General features: G+C 41.0%; 1 protein-coding gene across 1 annotated transcript in view; it reads right to left on the minus strand.

Annotated features, from left to right (window-relative positions):
• Window positions 1-825: 825 nt before the first annotated feature.
• The window catches only part of ppm1nb (protein phosphatase, Mg2+/Mn2+ dependent, 1Nb (putative)), a gene marked incomplete at both ends in the record, with an annotated part of 55,678 nt that continues 40,272 nt past the window's right edge, over window positions 826-16,231 (minus strand). The window contains 4 exons of the mRNA XM_083908375.1: window positions 826-849; window positions 1,037-1,120; window positions 8,523-8,586; window positions 8,703-8,817. Coding sequence (XP_083764501.1) covers window positions 826-849; window positions 1,037-1,120; window positions 8,523-8,586; window positions 8,703-8,817 — 287 coding nt within the window. The remainder of the gene's footprint in view (window positions 850-1,036; window positions 1,121-8,522; window positions 8,587-8,702; window positions 8,818-16,231) is intronic.

A 16,231-nucleotide genomic window follows, 5' to 3' on the forward strand; every position in this document is an offset into this window, starting at 1 on the left:
TTGGGTGACAAAATAATAAAATGCTAAATCAGAATAAGAACACATTCCCAAAAATATTCAGACAATGGGGATTTATTTTCAAATGAAGGACTTCTTTTATCACCTCTTTGTATTTAACAGGTAAACATTAGTCGGTTTCTTTTAAATTAATGATTTACATTACATTATTTAGCTGCATAACTGGCTTGCTTTGGTGTGGCTGTATGTCCATACGTAATAACAAAAAAGATTAATTTGATTGATATTGAAATCACGATTAATAGACACGCCATCGTAAAGAGTGTCTTTAATAGAGGACTGTGTTGTGGTGTCGCTGGTCGTGTTTCCGACAGCGCGAGAAACTTTGCAAACAATTTACTTTTGCTCGACGTCCGTCACATTGAAGCCTAAATGTTTGCAGTTAACTGATATTTTCCTACCTTTGTTACCTTTCTGCCGTGCTTTCAAACACGTGCTGTTATATGTTATATATTATTGATCCACACATGTCATTCGCTAACTGCAGCGGCACGTAACTGGTGCGTTCAAGGTGTTTTTCTAGCATAGGAATTTACATACACGATCAGCTACACCATAAAGTCTCTGCTCGTGCCAGCAGCAAAGCATACAATACTTGATAAACAAAGGTAAAGCCAATTTCCCCGACCACAAAAACACATCACAGGATATTTCAGCGAGTCAACCTACTGCACTGACACGGCGAAGACTTTCCACGAGTCTCTAAAAACAACAAAGGGCTTCTGAAGCTAATCACATTTAGCCTTAGCTGCCGTTACACGAACAATGACAAAGTAAACATACCTTATTAGAAGTTATTATTGTTTGTTAGGCCGGAGTCCACTGCTCGTGCTAGAAGTGAAGCATACAAACATGATACTTGATAAGCATACGAACCCAAGCCAATTTCCCCGAGCACAAAAACACACCACAGTACATTTCACGAGTCATCCTACTGCACTGACACGGTGAACACGTTCATTACTCGCTTTAGGGGAACAATGACAAACTAAGCATGTGTTTTCTAAAGAATACTTACAGTTAGTTCCACTGCAGTCTGCCCACGGACAGTTGGTCCTGCTCCCCGTTTCACGTTCAGTCCTCTGCTCAGTCCAGAATTGCACTGACCGAGGTTCACAAAACAGTCTGGTGCGAAGTGGTGCGAACACATAAACACACGTTTGCTGACTTTATCCGGCACATTTTTTTCATACATAAAATATATCCACTGGACACACAAATCCTCTGAGGCTGGAAGTTTGTGTAAAACACTGTGCTCAGCTGTGCAGCCACTCTTCCTCCCTCGGCCTGTACTCTCATATTTCACAGGGACAAGGAGCAGCTACGGTGGAGCTCTGAAGTACTCTGCCTGGTGGGGGGCAACATTCACGGTGAAATGTGCGCTGTGTCGTAACTGGCATGTTGTATCGCCTATACTTACACTAAGTGGAACCACTAAAACATGACTGAGTCTTGTTTTTTCACATTTTGGGGACTGGTATGGCCCCCTGAGTCCCAAATATAAGTACTAAAATGATCAAAAAGTTGATTTTGCACAATATGTTCCCTTTAAAGAATCTGTCACAAAGCTCAATGACAGCCTGGAAGCACAGATGGCTGAATCAGAAAACCTAAGAAAGGTATTAATGGTAAAAGAGGCGGATCTTCTACACCAAACGGAGACTTAAATCTTTGACTTTGCTCTTCAAGTCATAGCTCATGGAAAGCACTGAGTTGGTGTCACAACTGCAGAGTCACAATGAGTTGTTGTCCATCGAGGCAGAAAGTCATCAAAGGAAACACATATTGTATTCAGTAAACTAAAAGAGAAATATGCAGTCAGTTTGGAGGAGCGCAAGACATGAAGAAGCTAGAGAGCAATTGATTCCCTTTTTAAAATGTAATTCTACTCTGTGACACTAGGGGGCTGTATTACTGTGTGGCTAAATTGACCTCCGCCCAATAATGCTTTTTAACCCAGTGAAACCCAGACACAGGTGTTGTTGATTTGGGAAGCAAACAGTTTTCGACTGTGCCTGGTGTGCCTGATGTGCTTTTGGTTTATTGTGGTGCGATATTCGGTTTGTTATTTTGGTTACATGTGTTACGAGTTAGCATTTTTGCTGCTGCATGGTTTATGAAGGAAAATAAACCTGCGTGATAATTGTCAACAACTGTACTTTCTCCTCCGTTATGTTCGAGCGCACTGGGCGCACGTCTGAAACTTAAATCCTCCGTATCAGCAACCAGTACTGGACTTTGTTCAGGACTTAGTCCGTACAATATGTCTAGTACAAATTGAATGAGTTTGCTCCCATTGTGACTGGTGTAAATATCCAGCAGCATACAGACAGTGACAAAACAAATCCAGCATCACTGTGAAGAGGTGTCTGATGTCCTGAAGTGAGTGCCTCAATCAGATGAAAGAAGCAGTGGAGGAGCACTCACAGAAGAATGCTGATTTAAGAGTCCTGTGTTTCATGGTTTTATGTGAGGTAGCAGCAAGGAAACATACATACTTTACCTACAGATTCCTCTTATAGATTAAAGATAGCTGAGTATGGAGATCATTGGAATGGTGATTTAACAGAGCTCCTTAAGGCCACAAAAGAAGCAGAGCGGAAGAGAATTTCTAATTCGTAGATTGCTCATGCCTCGTCCTTGTTACATCAAGATTCAAGATTCCTTATTGTTATAATGCAAGCATAACAAAATTTCCTCCCGAGACTCTCAGCACATGACATAGATAAATGAAACACTTAGATGAATAAAAACACTTATGGTGCAAAAAATAGAAAAAAAGAAAACTGGATAATCAGCGCATATCATTGAAATTCATAGTAATCACGACTGAGCGCTGAGCTTTCTCTGGTGCACATCTAATCATGTGTGGCCTGTAGAAGACACACTCATGTATGAATAAGTGGAGCTCAGACAAGATGACATTAACAGAGGTTCTCATCTACCTGAAGGAGATTGTTTACTATGGAAAAAAATACACTCAATCCATCCTGCATCATCACCAAAATTTGCACATTTTCATCACTTGTTTGGATGATGAGAGTTTGGAAAACAATTTTGCATATAGTAAACAAAATCATCAAATGTTCTCTGGTTCCGTGTAAAATAATGTCCTGTCTACTTCTAATGTTAAGGCAAAAAAAACCCCACAGCAGTCAGTCAGTCAAATGTTATTTATTTACGTTGAAAACAATCATGACTTTTAACATGTAAACTAAAGTCTGTACACAGAAACATTATAATACTGGAACATAATTCATATAAAAATAATGTTTGTTTTACCAACTGTTAAAGAAGAATGTGGCAGCACAGTTATACTATATTTCATCCAGAAAAAATAAATGTCACCTATAATGGAGACTACATTAAGAAATATAGTATTACTTATAGAAATAATTGCAATAATATTCAGAGCATATTTGTGTTGCATAAAAAAATTACATTTCCAAACAACACCCTACCAAACTACATTTTATGCTAAATGTATAGAAAATACCTTTTCCAAAATATTTTTGATGAGTTGTCACTTGATTTATAGAATTTGTTTTTTTTATTATTTATTTGTCACTTCCAGCCAAAGAACAAAAAACAACATTTTGTTTTGCATATTGTGCTCTCCCATTAGCTGTTAGCATCTCCTCTTGTAACAATTTGATATATTGCATATTAGCACATAAGCTGTTGGTTAGCACTGACAGTCATTGACAATTTTCCTACCAGGATATAAAAGTTATTTAATTATATTTATTCATGAAAACATCATATTTAAAATACATCACTACAACAACTCGCACTTCTTATCCTATTGTCAATTTCACAGTTTATTATTCAATTTGACAGGCCTCTATTTGACTTAAACATCTGTAGTGTCTGTTCACTGAATATGAGGCAGAGGTTTGTTGCTGGGTCAGTGTCGCCGAGAACATTTTACAAAATGTCCTTCTATAAATATATATGTTTATGTATCAGGCTTTAGATTAATTTTTGCATCCTATTTTCGATGGCACAATGCTAATTGTTTGCATGATGTAAACAAACATGACTGTCTGTTCACCTCCTCCTTTTTTCATCAAATTGCACATGAAGAAGTGTTTGAACATGCACATTAATTCCAGTCAGACATGGGAGTAAGTCACGCATATGCAAGTCTCAAGCAATTCTCAAGTCTTAACCTTCAAGTCTCAAGCAAGTCACAAGTCATTTTTGTGAGGGTCGAGTCAAGTCAAGTCAAGTCAAGTCATAGCTTAGGTCAAGCAAGTCACAAGTCAAGTCATAGAAATATAATAAGCTGGAAGACAACCGTCTTTTTTTTTAGCCCTCCTTTGCACAAAAGGTCTAACAAATAGAGTAAGGGGACATAAGGCTAAAGAATAATTATAAATACTCACTAGGACCAGCAGGATCAGAATTACTAGGGACGATTACAGGGCATGTTGGACTCCAGCAGGGCTGCCCTTTGTCACCGGTTCTGTTCATTATTTTTATGGACAGAATTTCTAGGCGCAGCCAGGGGCTGGAAGGGGTCCGGTTCGGGAGCAACTGGATTTCATCCCTGCTCTTTGCAGATGATGTGGTCTTGATGGCTCCTACGAACCAGGAACTCTAGAATGCGCTGGGGCGGTTTGCAGCCGAGTGCTAAGCGGTTGGGATGAGAATCAGCACCTCTAAGTCCGAGGCCATGATTCTCGATCTGAAAAAGGTGGCTTGCTCCCTCCGGGTCAGTGGAGAGATCCTGCCTCAGGTGGAGGAGTTTAAGTATCTTAGGGTCTTGTTCACGAGCGAGGGAAGGATGGAGCGTGAGATTGACAGGCGGATCGGTGCGGCGGCCGCAGTAATGCGGTCGTTGTATCGGTCTGTTGTGGTGAAGAAGGAGCTGAGCCGAAAGGCAAAGCTCTCGATTTACCAGTCAATCTACGTTCCTACCCTCACCTATGGCCATGAACTTTGGGTTATGACCTAAAGAACAAGATCCCGGATACAAGAGGCTGAAATTAGTTTTCTCCGCAGGGTGGCGGAGCGCTCCCTTAGAGATAGGGTGAGGAGCTCTGTCACCCGGGAGGAGCTCGGAGTAGAGCCGCTGCTCCTCCACAACGAAAGGAGCCAGCTGAGGTGGCTCGGGCATCTGTATCGTATGCCCCCTGGACGCCTCCCTCAGGAGGTGTTCCGGACATGTACCACCGGGGGGAGACCCAGAGGAAGACCCAGGACACGCTGGAGTGACTACGTCGCTCAGCTGGCCTGGGAACGCCTTGGGGTCCCCCCGGAAAGAGCTGGAGGAAGTGTCCTGCGAGAGGGAGGTCTGGGCGTCCCTTCTCAGACTGCTGCCCCCGCGACCCGGCCCCGGATGAGTGGTAGAAGATGGATGGATGGATTACAGGGCCAGGTGTACCAAACAATAATTACCAGACAGAGTTCTCAACAAAGTAATTTATCTTGGGAAGGGCAGCAAACCACAAATAATACTTTTATGTCCACTACTCCTTCAAAGAGGCCTCACTCTCTCATGTGAGGCATTCTGCAGAAGAGGCAGAATGTGTTTGTGTTGGGAATGTTATGTGAGGGAACGAGGGAGAGGGAGAGAGTGTGTGTGTGTGTGTGTGTGCGTTTGTGTGTGAGAGTGACTATGGTGAAGTTAGCTAGAGACATTACTTATTTTTCTTTGTGTCGGCGGAAAAGGCGGATGAAATTTGCTGGATGTGTCGGATATTTTTGCACTGCACACGGCGAATCCTTTTTTGAGTTAAATAGTCTTTAAATCCAAATTTTATAATTTTGGGAACACTGGCTGTGTCAGCAGTAGTAGAACTGGTAGCTCCTTCCATCTTTCAAATCCCGGCCGCTCTACTGTTAGATGGGCGGGTGCATTACGTAGTATAGAGATTACCGGTTGCCAGGTTCACCCACATGCAACAGGACACATCCAATGAAAAATATATATTTTTTATTATTATTCACCAATTAACCAAAACAGCAATGACTTGTCGAGTCATTTCGTGTAAGTCTAAGTCAAGTCTCAAGTCATGGATCGCAAGTCCAAGTCAAGTCTTTTCTCACTGTTGATCAAGCAAGTCACAAGTCCTCAATCTGGCGACTTAAGTCTGACTCGAGTCAAGTCACTAGACTCGAGTCCCCCATCTCTGATTCCAGTCTCTTCATGGATCACTGGAGACAAACTCCGCCAGAGCTTCTCAGGATTCTCCCAGACCCTGAATACACATATACACAACATTTACATTCACATTTGCATTTAAATGGCACAGTAGACAGGCTTTTCTGGTGTAATTGCAGACTGTAAAAAAAACCAGTAAAAGCATTTCATCTGAGTCATGTTGTGGACTTTCTTCTTTATGGGAGAAGAATATTTGTTACATAGTTGTAGAACTGTGTCTTTGAAATAGCTTGAAATGACTCAACACTATTGTGTTGTTGACAGCTTGATAGTTTAAAAGGTCTAAAATGACTGTGTTGGGCTGATATCTGTGTCACGTTTGGGATATCAGTATTGGTATCGGACACAAAATATTGTTTTCGTGGCATCCCTAAAAATATACCCTTTCAGCACAATGTAAATCATGAGATCTGAATGAGAGAGAGACAACTCTGGCCCTCCTTCAGGTTCTGTTTAGAGCATCATAACTTTATTTTTATAATCTATAATTTTTTTGCATCACAGGAGGATTTGACCAATCCCAGGTTAGTTCATACAGACAACCTATTGGTTGTTCCAATACACCTACTCTACACACAGGTCCCTTACATAAATTAATTAGGTAACACTTTAGATTAGGGAACACATATAACACATGACTAGGTGCTTACTAACAGATATAAGTAGCATACTAGCCCTTTATTAGTAATCATTAATCACATTAACACCTTATTCTACAAAACTTTATTCTACCTCTATTATGACATGATGTATTACCAATAATTGCTAGTCCAGCATCAACAACTTGCTATGCTACACAGACAACTAAAAACAGAAACCTAATCACACGGGAACTTGTTCTTCACAATCTTTATATTTGTCGTTTTGAAAAAGTTTTTTGAGTTTGACATGACTCTTTTTGTCAAACCGCACTTGTCAGTAACAGCTGAGAGTTTCAGGGATGGAGAGATTGCCTTGAGTCAACTGTCAATTTCTGTCTGCGCTCATGATGAAGCTCAGGGACAGGAAGCTGTGATGCAGGGTTGCCATGTCTGTGGTTGTCCTAGAGTTTGGCTACTGTTTATCTACGTGCAATAATCATAATTAAGCCGATATATCATATGTTCATTCACAATCACTTTAAATTTTGTGTTTCGTCTGTGTACAGTGATGAATATTTAAGATTCATGGTGCTTGATTTGTTTGTATGTTGAAATGCATTGGTCTGTATTTTGTTTTTGTTTTGCAGTATCAACAAGGGCCTTTCTGCAAGGAGTTTGCATGTTCTCCCTGTGTGTGCGTGGGTCTTCTCCGGGTGGGAGGAAGCCGGAGAAGATGACTCCAAACCTACAGTCACTCTAAAATGACCGTAAGTGTGAGAGTGTGAGTGAATGGTTGTTTATCTCTATATGTGGCCCTGCAATGAACTAGCGAACTGTCTAGGGTGTACTCCGCCTATCGAAGTAGGCACAGCTAATGATAATGGATAGATATTTTATGAATGCAGGTAAGCAGCAATATCATTGTGCCCTTTATTCTGCTGCTAAGCCCAATAGTTGTTTTCAGATGCTTAAATAGCTTTGTTGATCATGTGTGATATGGATACGTTATGGCTCGAGTACACGAGTATGCATGAGTATGCACATGAGTGTGTTATATTTCACTATGTTCATCTCATTGGGCACGCAATGTCTTTTTTTGTTTTTGAGAACATGTGTGCTTTTTCTATTCCTTTGTTATTGATTTATTTGAGAGCATGTCACGTGTGAATGTTTAGACCTGCTGTGAACTACTGTTGACTATTACTGATAGAACGCACACAATGTGTGGATATGTTTTGTGTTATTGACATCCGCCAGGAGGTATATGTTTTCTGTCTGTTAGCAAGATAACTCGAAAAGTCGCGGACGGATTTGGCTGGAATTTTCAGACGCTATCACTGGTTACAACACTCACTGTCTGGCCATAATGTTATCGCTGGTTGCAACTCCTGCTGTCTGACCCAGGCGTGCTGGCAGGGTGTATTTTATAGGCACTGAGCTGCCTTGATGGAGGTCTGCGCTCTCCGAGTGCTTCTAGTTAATATTGTATTCACGAGAAGATGCATTCTTTTGAATGCTTGTGGAGGTGTAACACTCTGTTGAAAATAAATTTGGCACACCCAGTATTTGCTAGTGCACATGTCTTTTTTCTGGCTACGCCAGTGTACTGTAGTCATTGGTCATATTGGAGGATCTTGGTGTGTTTGAAGATATATAACACATTTCTGATAATATTGTGCATCCCTATGCACTTTTTTTTGCTTAATATTGTGCATCAAAAGTAATAATGGGACATATGTTTAGTTTGTACTCACATTTGGTGATGTGGGCTTGTGTGTCTCTCTTTGTTGATAATAAGCGGAAATAATGCAGTTCCGCCTGTAACACACAGAAGTTCCATTGTGTGAAATGACACACACTCACAAACACACGCATGCACGTGCGCACGCACTCACACACACATACACTGAAAGATGCTTTGTGGTGTCTCTTACTTGCTCTGTATGCCTCCACCTGGTGGTAATCCGGGGATAACAGTGGAAGCGAGGACTGTGAGGACAGACAGCAGGTCAGGTTCCTCTCCTCGAGCACACAACTCATCATAAATTTCTGGCAGAAAAAAAAACAACTTCAATTACTTTTCAAGGTTTGCATGCAGATTACATTTATAAATAAATAAACATGATTGAATAGCACTTATTGCTTGGTAGATGGTCTGTATTTATATGGTCACTTTTCACTGGTCTTGATGACCACACGCACGCTCGATGTTGGTTTGCAGCAACAAGGCCCGAGTTCCTGGGTTCAAACCCTGGTTGGAACATCTTTGAGCCCCAGTTGGAACAATGAAATGAATAATAATATTAATAATAATAACACGCATATCAGAGGCATTTTATATATACACTATACTAAAAACGTGTGTACAGTGCCTATGTGTGATGACATCAAACCTCTGACGTGCGCGTGTAAATAGGGCTTTGGCATCGCGTTGCATTCTGGGACGTGGCGGCCATGTTGATGGCTTCGCAAATGTAAACAAACAGCAAGTCAACAAGGCAAAGAAGCAGAGTTGGGAGAAAAAAAGGAAAGAAAAAAGATGTTTAAATCCCGAAAAAGTATGTGGAATTTACCGGGATACGTTAAATAGTAAAGCCAGGGACCGGTATGTGGACAAAATCGGCACTCCCTGAGCTTATTTACCACCACTAAACACAAAATGCCTACACCGCAGCCCTCAAGACCAAAAAGAAGGGAGTTACAATAGTCAAGGCGGAATGTGACCAGGGAGTGGACCAGGATAGCAGAGTTGGGAGTAAGAGATGGGCGGAGACGGTAATGGGCTGACCGAGTGGTGTTATTGATGTGGGTTTGGAATGAGAGAGTGCCGTCAAGGACGACACCCAGACTCTTAACCTGTAGGGAGGCGCAAACAGAGGAGTTATTGATGGGGATGGTGAAACTTGGAGTGTTGGTGAGAGTGGATTTGGAACCTATGAGGAGAACCCCGGTTTTGTCACTGTTGAGTTTCAGGAAATTGGAAGAGAACCAGGTTTTGATTTCTTGTAGACAGTTACAGAGGGAGGAGGGCGGGAGGGTGGAGGTGGGTTTGGAAGAAAAGGTAGGGCTGGGTGTCGTCCGCATAACAGTGGAAGTGGATATTGAATTTGTGGAAGATCTGACCAAGGGGGGGGAGATAGATAATGAACAGGATGGGGCCAAGTACAGAGCCTTGGGGAACACCAGAGGAGAGGGGAGATGGTTGGGATGTGAAGGTTTTCAACTGGATGAACTGGGTGCGGCCAGAGAGATAAGATTTAAACCACTCCAGGGGTGTGTCAGAGATGCCAATAGATGCTAGTCTGTCGAGGAGGGTGGTATGAGAGATTGTGTCGAAGGCTGCACTCAGATCGAGAAGGATGAGGATGGATAATAGTCCAAAGTCAGATGCAGTAGGTCATTAGTAATTTTAAAGAGGGCTGTTTCTGTGCTGTGACGTGGGCGGATTCCAGACTGGAACTGTTCGTAAAGGTTATTGTTATGGAGATGTGCATGTATCTGTGAAGCCACTGCTTTCGCCAGAATCTTGGAGAAATGGTAGGTTGGAGATCGGTCACATGTTGTTGAAGTCACTGGGGTTTAAAGTATAGATGTAACAGCAGCAGATTTAAGAGTGGACGGTACAGAACCAGAGGTGAGAGAGGAGTGAATAATGGCAGTTATCAGAGGTAACAAGGAGGGGAGACAGGCAGTGACTAAGGAGGTAGGGGGGTCAAGTTGTTTTAGATTTTTGGATGAGATCCGAAATGTCAGCAACAGAGGACAGTTGGAAGAGGGTATGAAAAACCGGAGGAGATGGGATGCAGGATATTTGAGGGGTCAGTTGCTGGTGGATCCTGTGTATTTTTTCATTGAAAAATAACATTAGGGGGTTGCAGTGATCTGAGGAGTAAAACTGTGTTGTTGAGGACTGAGAACAGGGCTCGAGTATTCCCATTACCAGCACTGATTAAACCTGCATAGTATTGAGATTTAACTGAGGAGATACTGTCTTTATAGAGAAGGATGTGGGTATGATACATTTGTTTGTGAACGAGAGTCTGGTTTTCTTGAAGAGCCGCTCTAGTTGACGTCCCTTGGCTTTGAGTTGTTGTAGATGCGATATGAAAAAGGGAGCAGAGTTGGTAAATGACACCATCCTAGTTTTAACAGGAGCAAGTGAATTCAGCGGGGAATGGAGGCCATGATTATAGTGGGTAACCAGTTGATCAGGGGCCTGTTTCACAAAGCAGGTTTAGTGAAAACTCTGAGTCTGAGTCTGTTAACTCTGAGTCTGAGTCTGTTAACCCTGAAATTAGGGAAACTGAGTTTTCCGTTTCACAAAGGGAGGTAAGTCAAACCAGAGAAAGAGGAGTAACTCTAGCCTGTTCCACAGAGAGAGGTAACTTAACCTCTCGGTCAGTTACCATGGTAACATGCTCTTTGAACCTAACCTGGTCGGGAGCAGGTTTTTCTCCGCAAACCTGGAGTTTCTTTCTGTCTCCGCCCTCTTTGAGACACAGACGGTATTTGATTAGGAATAACTTGACATTAAGATAATACGTTTTCAATCTTTTCCCCATGGCGATTATGTGTTGCACTGTTACACACCACAATACAGCAACGGTTTGCCATGGTTGAGATAGTAACGACAAATTAATCCAATTAAGACTAATGACTGAGGGTAAGTACGTCTATAAACAGTACGAACTGGTCCGAGTAGCAGTAAAGGAAGCGTCCAACATGGAGGCCAGTAATGACGTCACGACGCCCAAGCCCTATTCCATTCACTTTCAATGGACCGGCGGGCGTCACGTACAGTTAGGCCCATAAATATTTGGACATCGACACAGTTCTCTTTATTTTGGCTCTATTCACCACTACAATGGATTTGAAATGAAACGAACAAGATGTGCTTTAACTGCACACTTTCAGCTTTAATTTGAGTATTGAGTAAATGGCATTTACATCCAAAATCAAGTGAACGGTGTAGGAATTACAACACTTTCTATATGTGCCTCCCACTTTTTAGGGGACCAAAAGTAATTGGACAAACTAAACAATCATAAATCAAACTTTCATTGTTTAATACTTGGTTACAAATCCTTTGCAGTCAATTCCAGCCTGAAGTCTGGAAGGCATAGACATCACCAGACACTGGGTTTCATCCCTGGTGATGCTCTGTGAGGCCTCTACTGACACGGTCTTCAGTTCCTGCTTGTTCTTGGGGCATTTTCCCTTCAGTTTGGTCTTCAACAAGTGAAATGCATGCTCAATCATATTCAGGTCAGGTGATTGACTGATAACATTCCATATTTGCCTTTGGTTGCTTTTGCAGTTTGCTTTGGGTCATTGTCCATCTGTACTGTGAAGCTCCATCCAATGAGTTCTGAAGCATTTGGCTGAATATGAGCAGATAATATTGTTGGAAACACTTCAGAATTCATCCTGCTGCATTTATCAGCAGTTCCATCATCAATAAATACAAGGAAACCAGTTCCATTGGCAGCCATACATGCTCACACCATGACACTACCACCACCATGCTTCACTGATGAGGTGGTATGTTGTGGATCATGAGCAGTTCCTTTCCTTCTCCACACTCTTCTCTTCCCATCACTGTGGTACAAGTTGATCTTGGTCTCATTTGTCCAGAGGATGTTCTTCCAGAATTGTAACGGCTTTTTTAGGTGTTGTTTGGTAAATTCTAATCTCGTCTTCCTGTTTTTGAGGCTCACAAATGGTTTACATCTTGTGGTGAACCCTCTGTATTCACTCTGGTGAAGTCTTCTTTTGATTGTTGACTTTGAAACACATACAGCTACCTCCTGGAGAGTGTTTTTGATCTGGCCAACTGTTGTGAAGGGCTTTTTCTTCACCTGGGAAAGAATTCTTCTGTCGTCCACCACAGTGGTTTTCTGTGGTCTTCTGTGGTCCTTTGGTGTTGCTGAGCTCACTGGTGCGTTCTTTTTTTTTAAGAATGTTCCAAACAGTTGATTTGGCCACACCTAATGTTTTTTCTATTTCTCTGATGGGTTTGTTTTGATTTTTCAGCCTAATGATGGCTTGCTTCACTGACAGTGACAGCTCCTTGGATCTCATATAGAAAGTTAACAGCAACAGATTCAAAATGCAAATGTCACTCCTGGAATCAACTCCAGAACTTTTACCTGTGTCATTGAAGATGAAATAATGAGGAAATTAACAATTATCCATGAAATAGCTTTTCAGTCAATTGTCCAATTACTTTTGGTCCCCTAAAAAGTGGGAGGCACATATAGAAAGTGTTGTAATTCCTACACCGTTCACTTGATTTGGATGTAAATACCCTCAAATTAAAGCTGAAAGTGTGCAGTTAAAGCACATATTGTTCGTTTCATTCAAATCCATTGTAGTGGTGTATAGAGCCAAAATAAAGAGAACTGTGTCGATGTCCAAATATTTATGGGCCTAACTGTATGTGTCACGCAGACACTGCACACGCCTTGTTGCACATACCCCTATGTGACGGGTGTGTGACGGGTGAACTACGCCTCAAATATGTGACCTGAAGACCATGCTTGAATGTTAAGTACAATTCTACATGAGCGTACAGACACACACTGTGGTGTTAGCGAGGGGTCCTTCATGCTGTGCCACCTGCGAAGGAAGAGGACATCTGTGCGCATGCTCGTCTTGAGTTTAACAGCTGCAAGTATTACCAAGAGAGACAGATGTGACAGTTTAGGCTATTTCAGTCACACATGCAAACGTTAAGGCATCTGAAGTGTTGGCTTCAGTAAAATAGTGACACATTCGTCCTATTTTCCAGCATTGCCGAGGTAGTACATGATCATAAATGAATACCACGTGATCAATCTTCAAAGGGTTAGTCAAGGTGGTTGAATTTGAAGCATAAGCAGATCTTAAAGACAATACTCATCTCTCCAACCCTCGATACTGACACCTTTTTTTTTCCCTCCGGACAGTGTGCATGTACAATAATCATTTAAATAAAAAAAAAAGTTGGGTGTCAGATAGGGCTGGGCGATAGGGCCTTAACCCTGTAAGACCCACGGTTGTAAATTTACAACGTTAACTTTAGCCATCCCAAAAAACAATCTGTTATATTTTATCTGGTTTTTTACCACATGTACATAGTCATTGGGTCTTATTGTTCAGTCTAACAATGTTAGTGGATGTTACATTTGTTTATAAGTTCCACTTTATGGCCATGAACGCACACAACTTTTCAAGATTTCCTCCGAACAAAATCTCTTAGTTTCATTGGACTGGATTCATCAGATTAAAGTAAGTAAAATGTCTTTTATATTTTTTTTTGGATGTTATTATAATGTGTAGAGCATGTACATATTTAGTTATTGTGGAATAGATGCATCAAATTTCATTTAGAGCTTGTTACATATTTGTTTACAACACTGGGTCTTGGTGGTAGCAAAAATAGCAGGCTTGTTACAGTGGACACAGACAGGTTGTATTCACTCCACAACACCACTGTCTGAAACAGAGGATTTTCTTTATGAACAGTATACATTACATACATTATACCCTTGTGTTGTGTTCTGGTCAAATTTGACTGTTTTTAAAGTTTTAAAGTCTAAAAAAATACATAGTTAATTTGATCAGACTGAGCTAAAATCCCATGTCTTTGTCCACAAAGAGGATATCAACAGACAATTCAGTTCTGGGAAAGATGTAAATGTTCTGAATGTGTGGTGTGGATGTTAGTGGGGGTTTGCATGTTTTTCTTTTAGTATCATAAGTAGAGACCATAGGCTCAGACAATTACATTTACATTTAGGGCATTTAGCAGATGCTTTAGTCCAAAGCGACTTACAATCAGCAGACAGTATTGTCTGCCTTGAAAGCATTTCTACCCAGAGGACTTGGTCCACCACCCTATCTATTCCTTCAGATAGATGTACTACTATATAAAAAGCATACATGTTAATTAATTGCTTTTTTTTCCAGAATGCCACCAGCAAGGAGAGAGCCGTGATACAGTGTGCAGGATGTGATTGATATCATCCAAACTGGAGAGAGTGAAGTTGAGATGAACTCAATGACACTGATGAGAGTGATGAAGACTCAGATAAAGATGTCTGTCAACAAGTGAACAAAGAAAACCAACCACCCATGGACTGTCCAGCTGATAATTACGTGGACATCGAGCCAAAAACACACAAACGCACCATGCACCGTGACAGGTGTCCCTGGCCGAAGAAATATTTCATCAGTCCCAACACAGATTTTTCTGGTCTAGATATGATCTTAAGGCAAAGAGAGCCCAGCAACACAGACAGTGACATCATGAAGCTCTGAATGCTCAGAAGAGACCATCCAAGAGATGTGCACACCTGCCATTGGACGTACACAAGGACATGAAGACAGGGAGGGGATGCTGCAATAAAGGATTCACCAACACACAATGCAACAAGTGCCTTTGCTTTTCAGAGGACAAGAACTGTTTTTAAGACTTTCACTAACAATGAAAGTTTGTCATGAAAAGAAAAAAGGAATGAAGAAGTTGCTAGAAAAAGCTAGAGTTTTATCCTGTTTATTTATTTATGTATTTATTTTTAATAAATGATTTCATAAAAATATGACTAATGTGTGATTATTTTTAAATGTTATATACATTTATGGAGCTAAGTAAGCAATCAAACTTGCAAATAAACCCTTAGTTGTTGTGAATTGTTGTTCAGACAAAGTGAGTAAAAACACAGAAATTCTGCTACCACCAAAGCCCAACGTTGTAAAATTACAACGTTTCTCTAAAAACGTACATAAACATTTTTTTTCCAAAAACTCTTTGATTTCTGCATCTAAGGCCTCCTACAACAACATCGGAATGGTCAAATAATTTTTTTTTTAGGTTTTTCTTAATTTGGGTCTTACAGGGTTAAAATAAAATCAGTGATTTATTTATAAAAAAAAATCTTTATTTTTAAATTTAAAATTTTTATTTTGGTTTTGTTTTTGAACTACTAAAGACAAAATAATGATTCATATGATGTACTATGTGTAAATGCATGACGTTTTACACACAAATACACAGTGTTTCAGTGTCAGGCAAATACAATATTTTAAATACGTCCATCTTAGACATTTCCCTGGTAATTGTTGGAGATTCACCCACGTTTTGGGATTGTTAAATATTTTTAAATGATCTATAGTTCGGCACTGTTCAGCTTGATCCTTGTGTCGGAGTTTTCCGGAGCAATTACTCTGATACATTCACATACAGCGGTAGCTTGCCACTCGCAATCAGCGGTGCTTTCCCTAATTGTGCAAGTGTTGTGTCAGTCACAAACGATTCGTTCGAAAGAACTGATCTTTTGAGTGAACGAACTGAATGGGATTACTCGTGAATCTTCGGCAAACGACGCCAGCCAACTTGTGCCGAGCGGGGAAGGGACTAGTAAGAAGAACTGTCTGAACTGAGGGGAGACACAGAAGAGAGACTCACCAATAGCTGCAAGAT

Source organism: Microchirus variegatus (assembly GCF_963457635.1).
Source record: "Microchirus variegatus genome assembly, chromosome: 22".
Lineage (NCBI taxonomy): Eukaryota > Metazoa > Chordata > Actinopteri > Pleuronectiformes > Soleidae > Microchirus > Microchirus variegatus.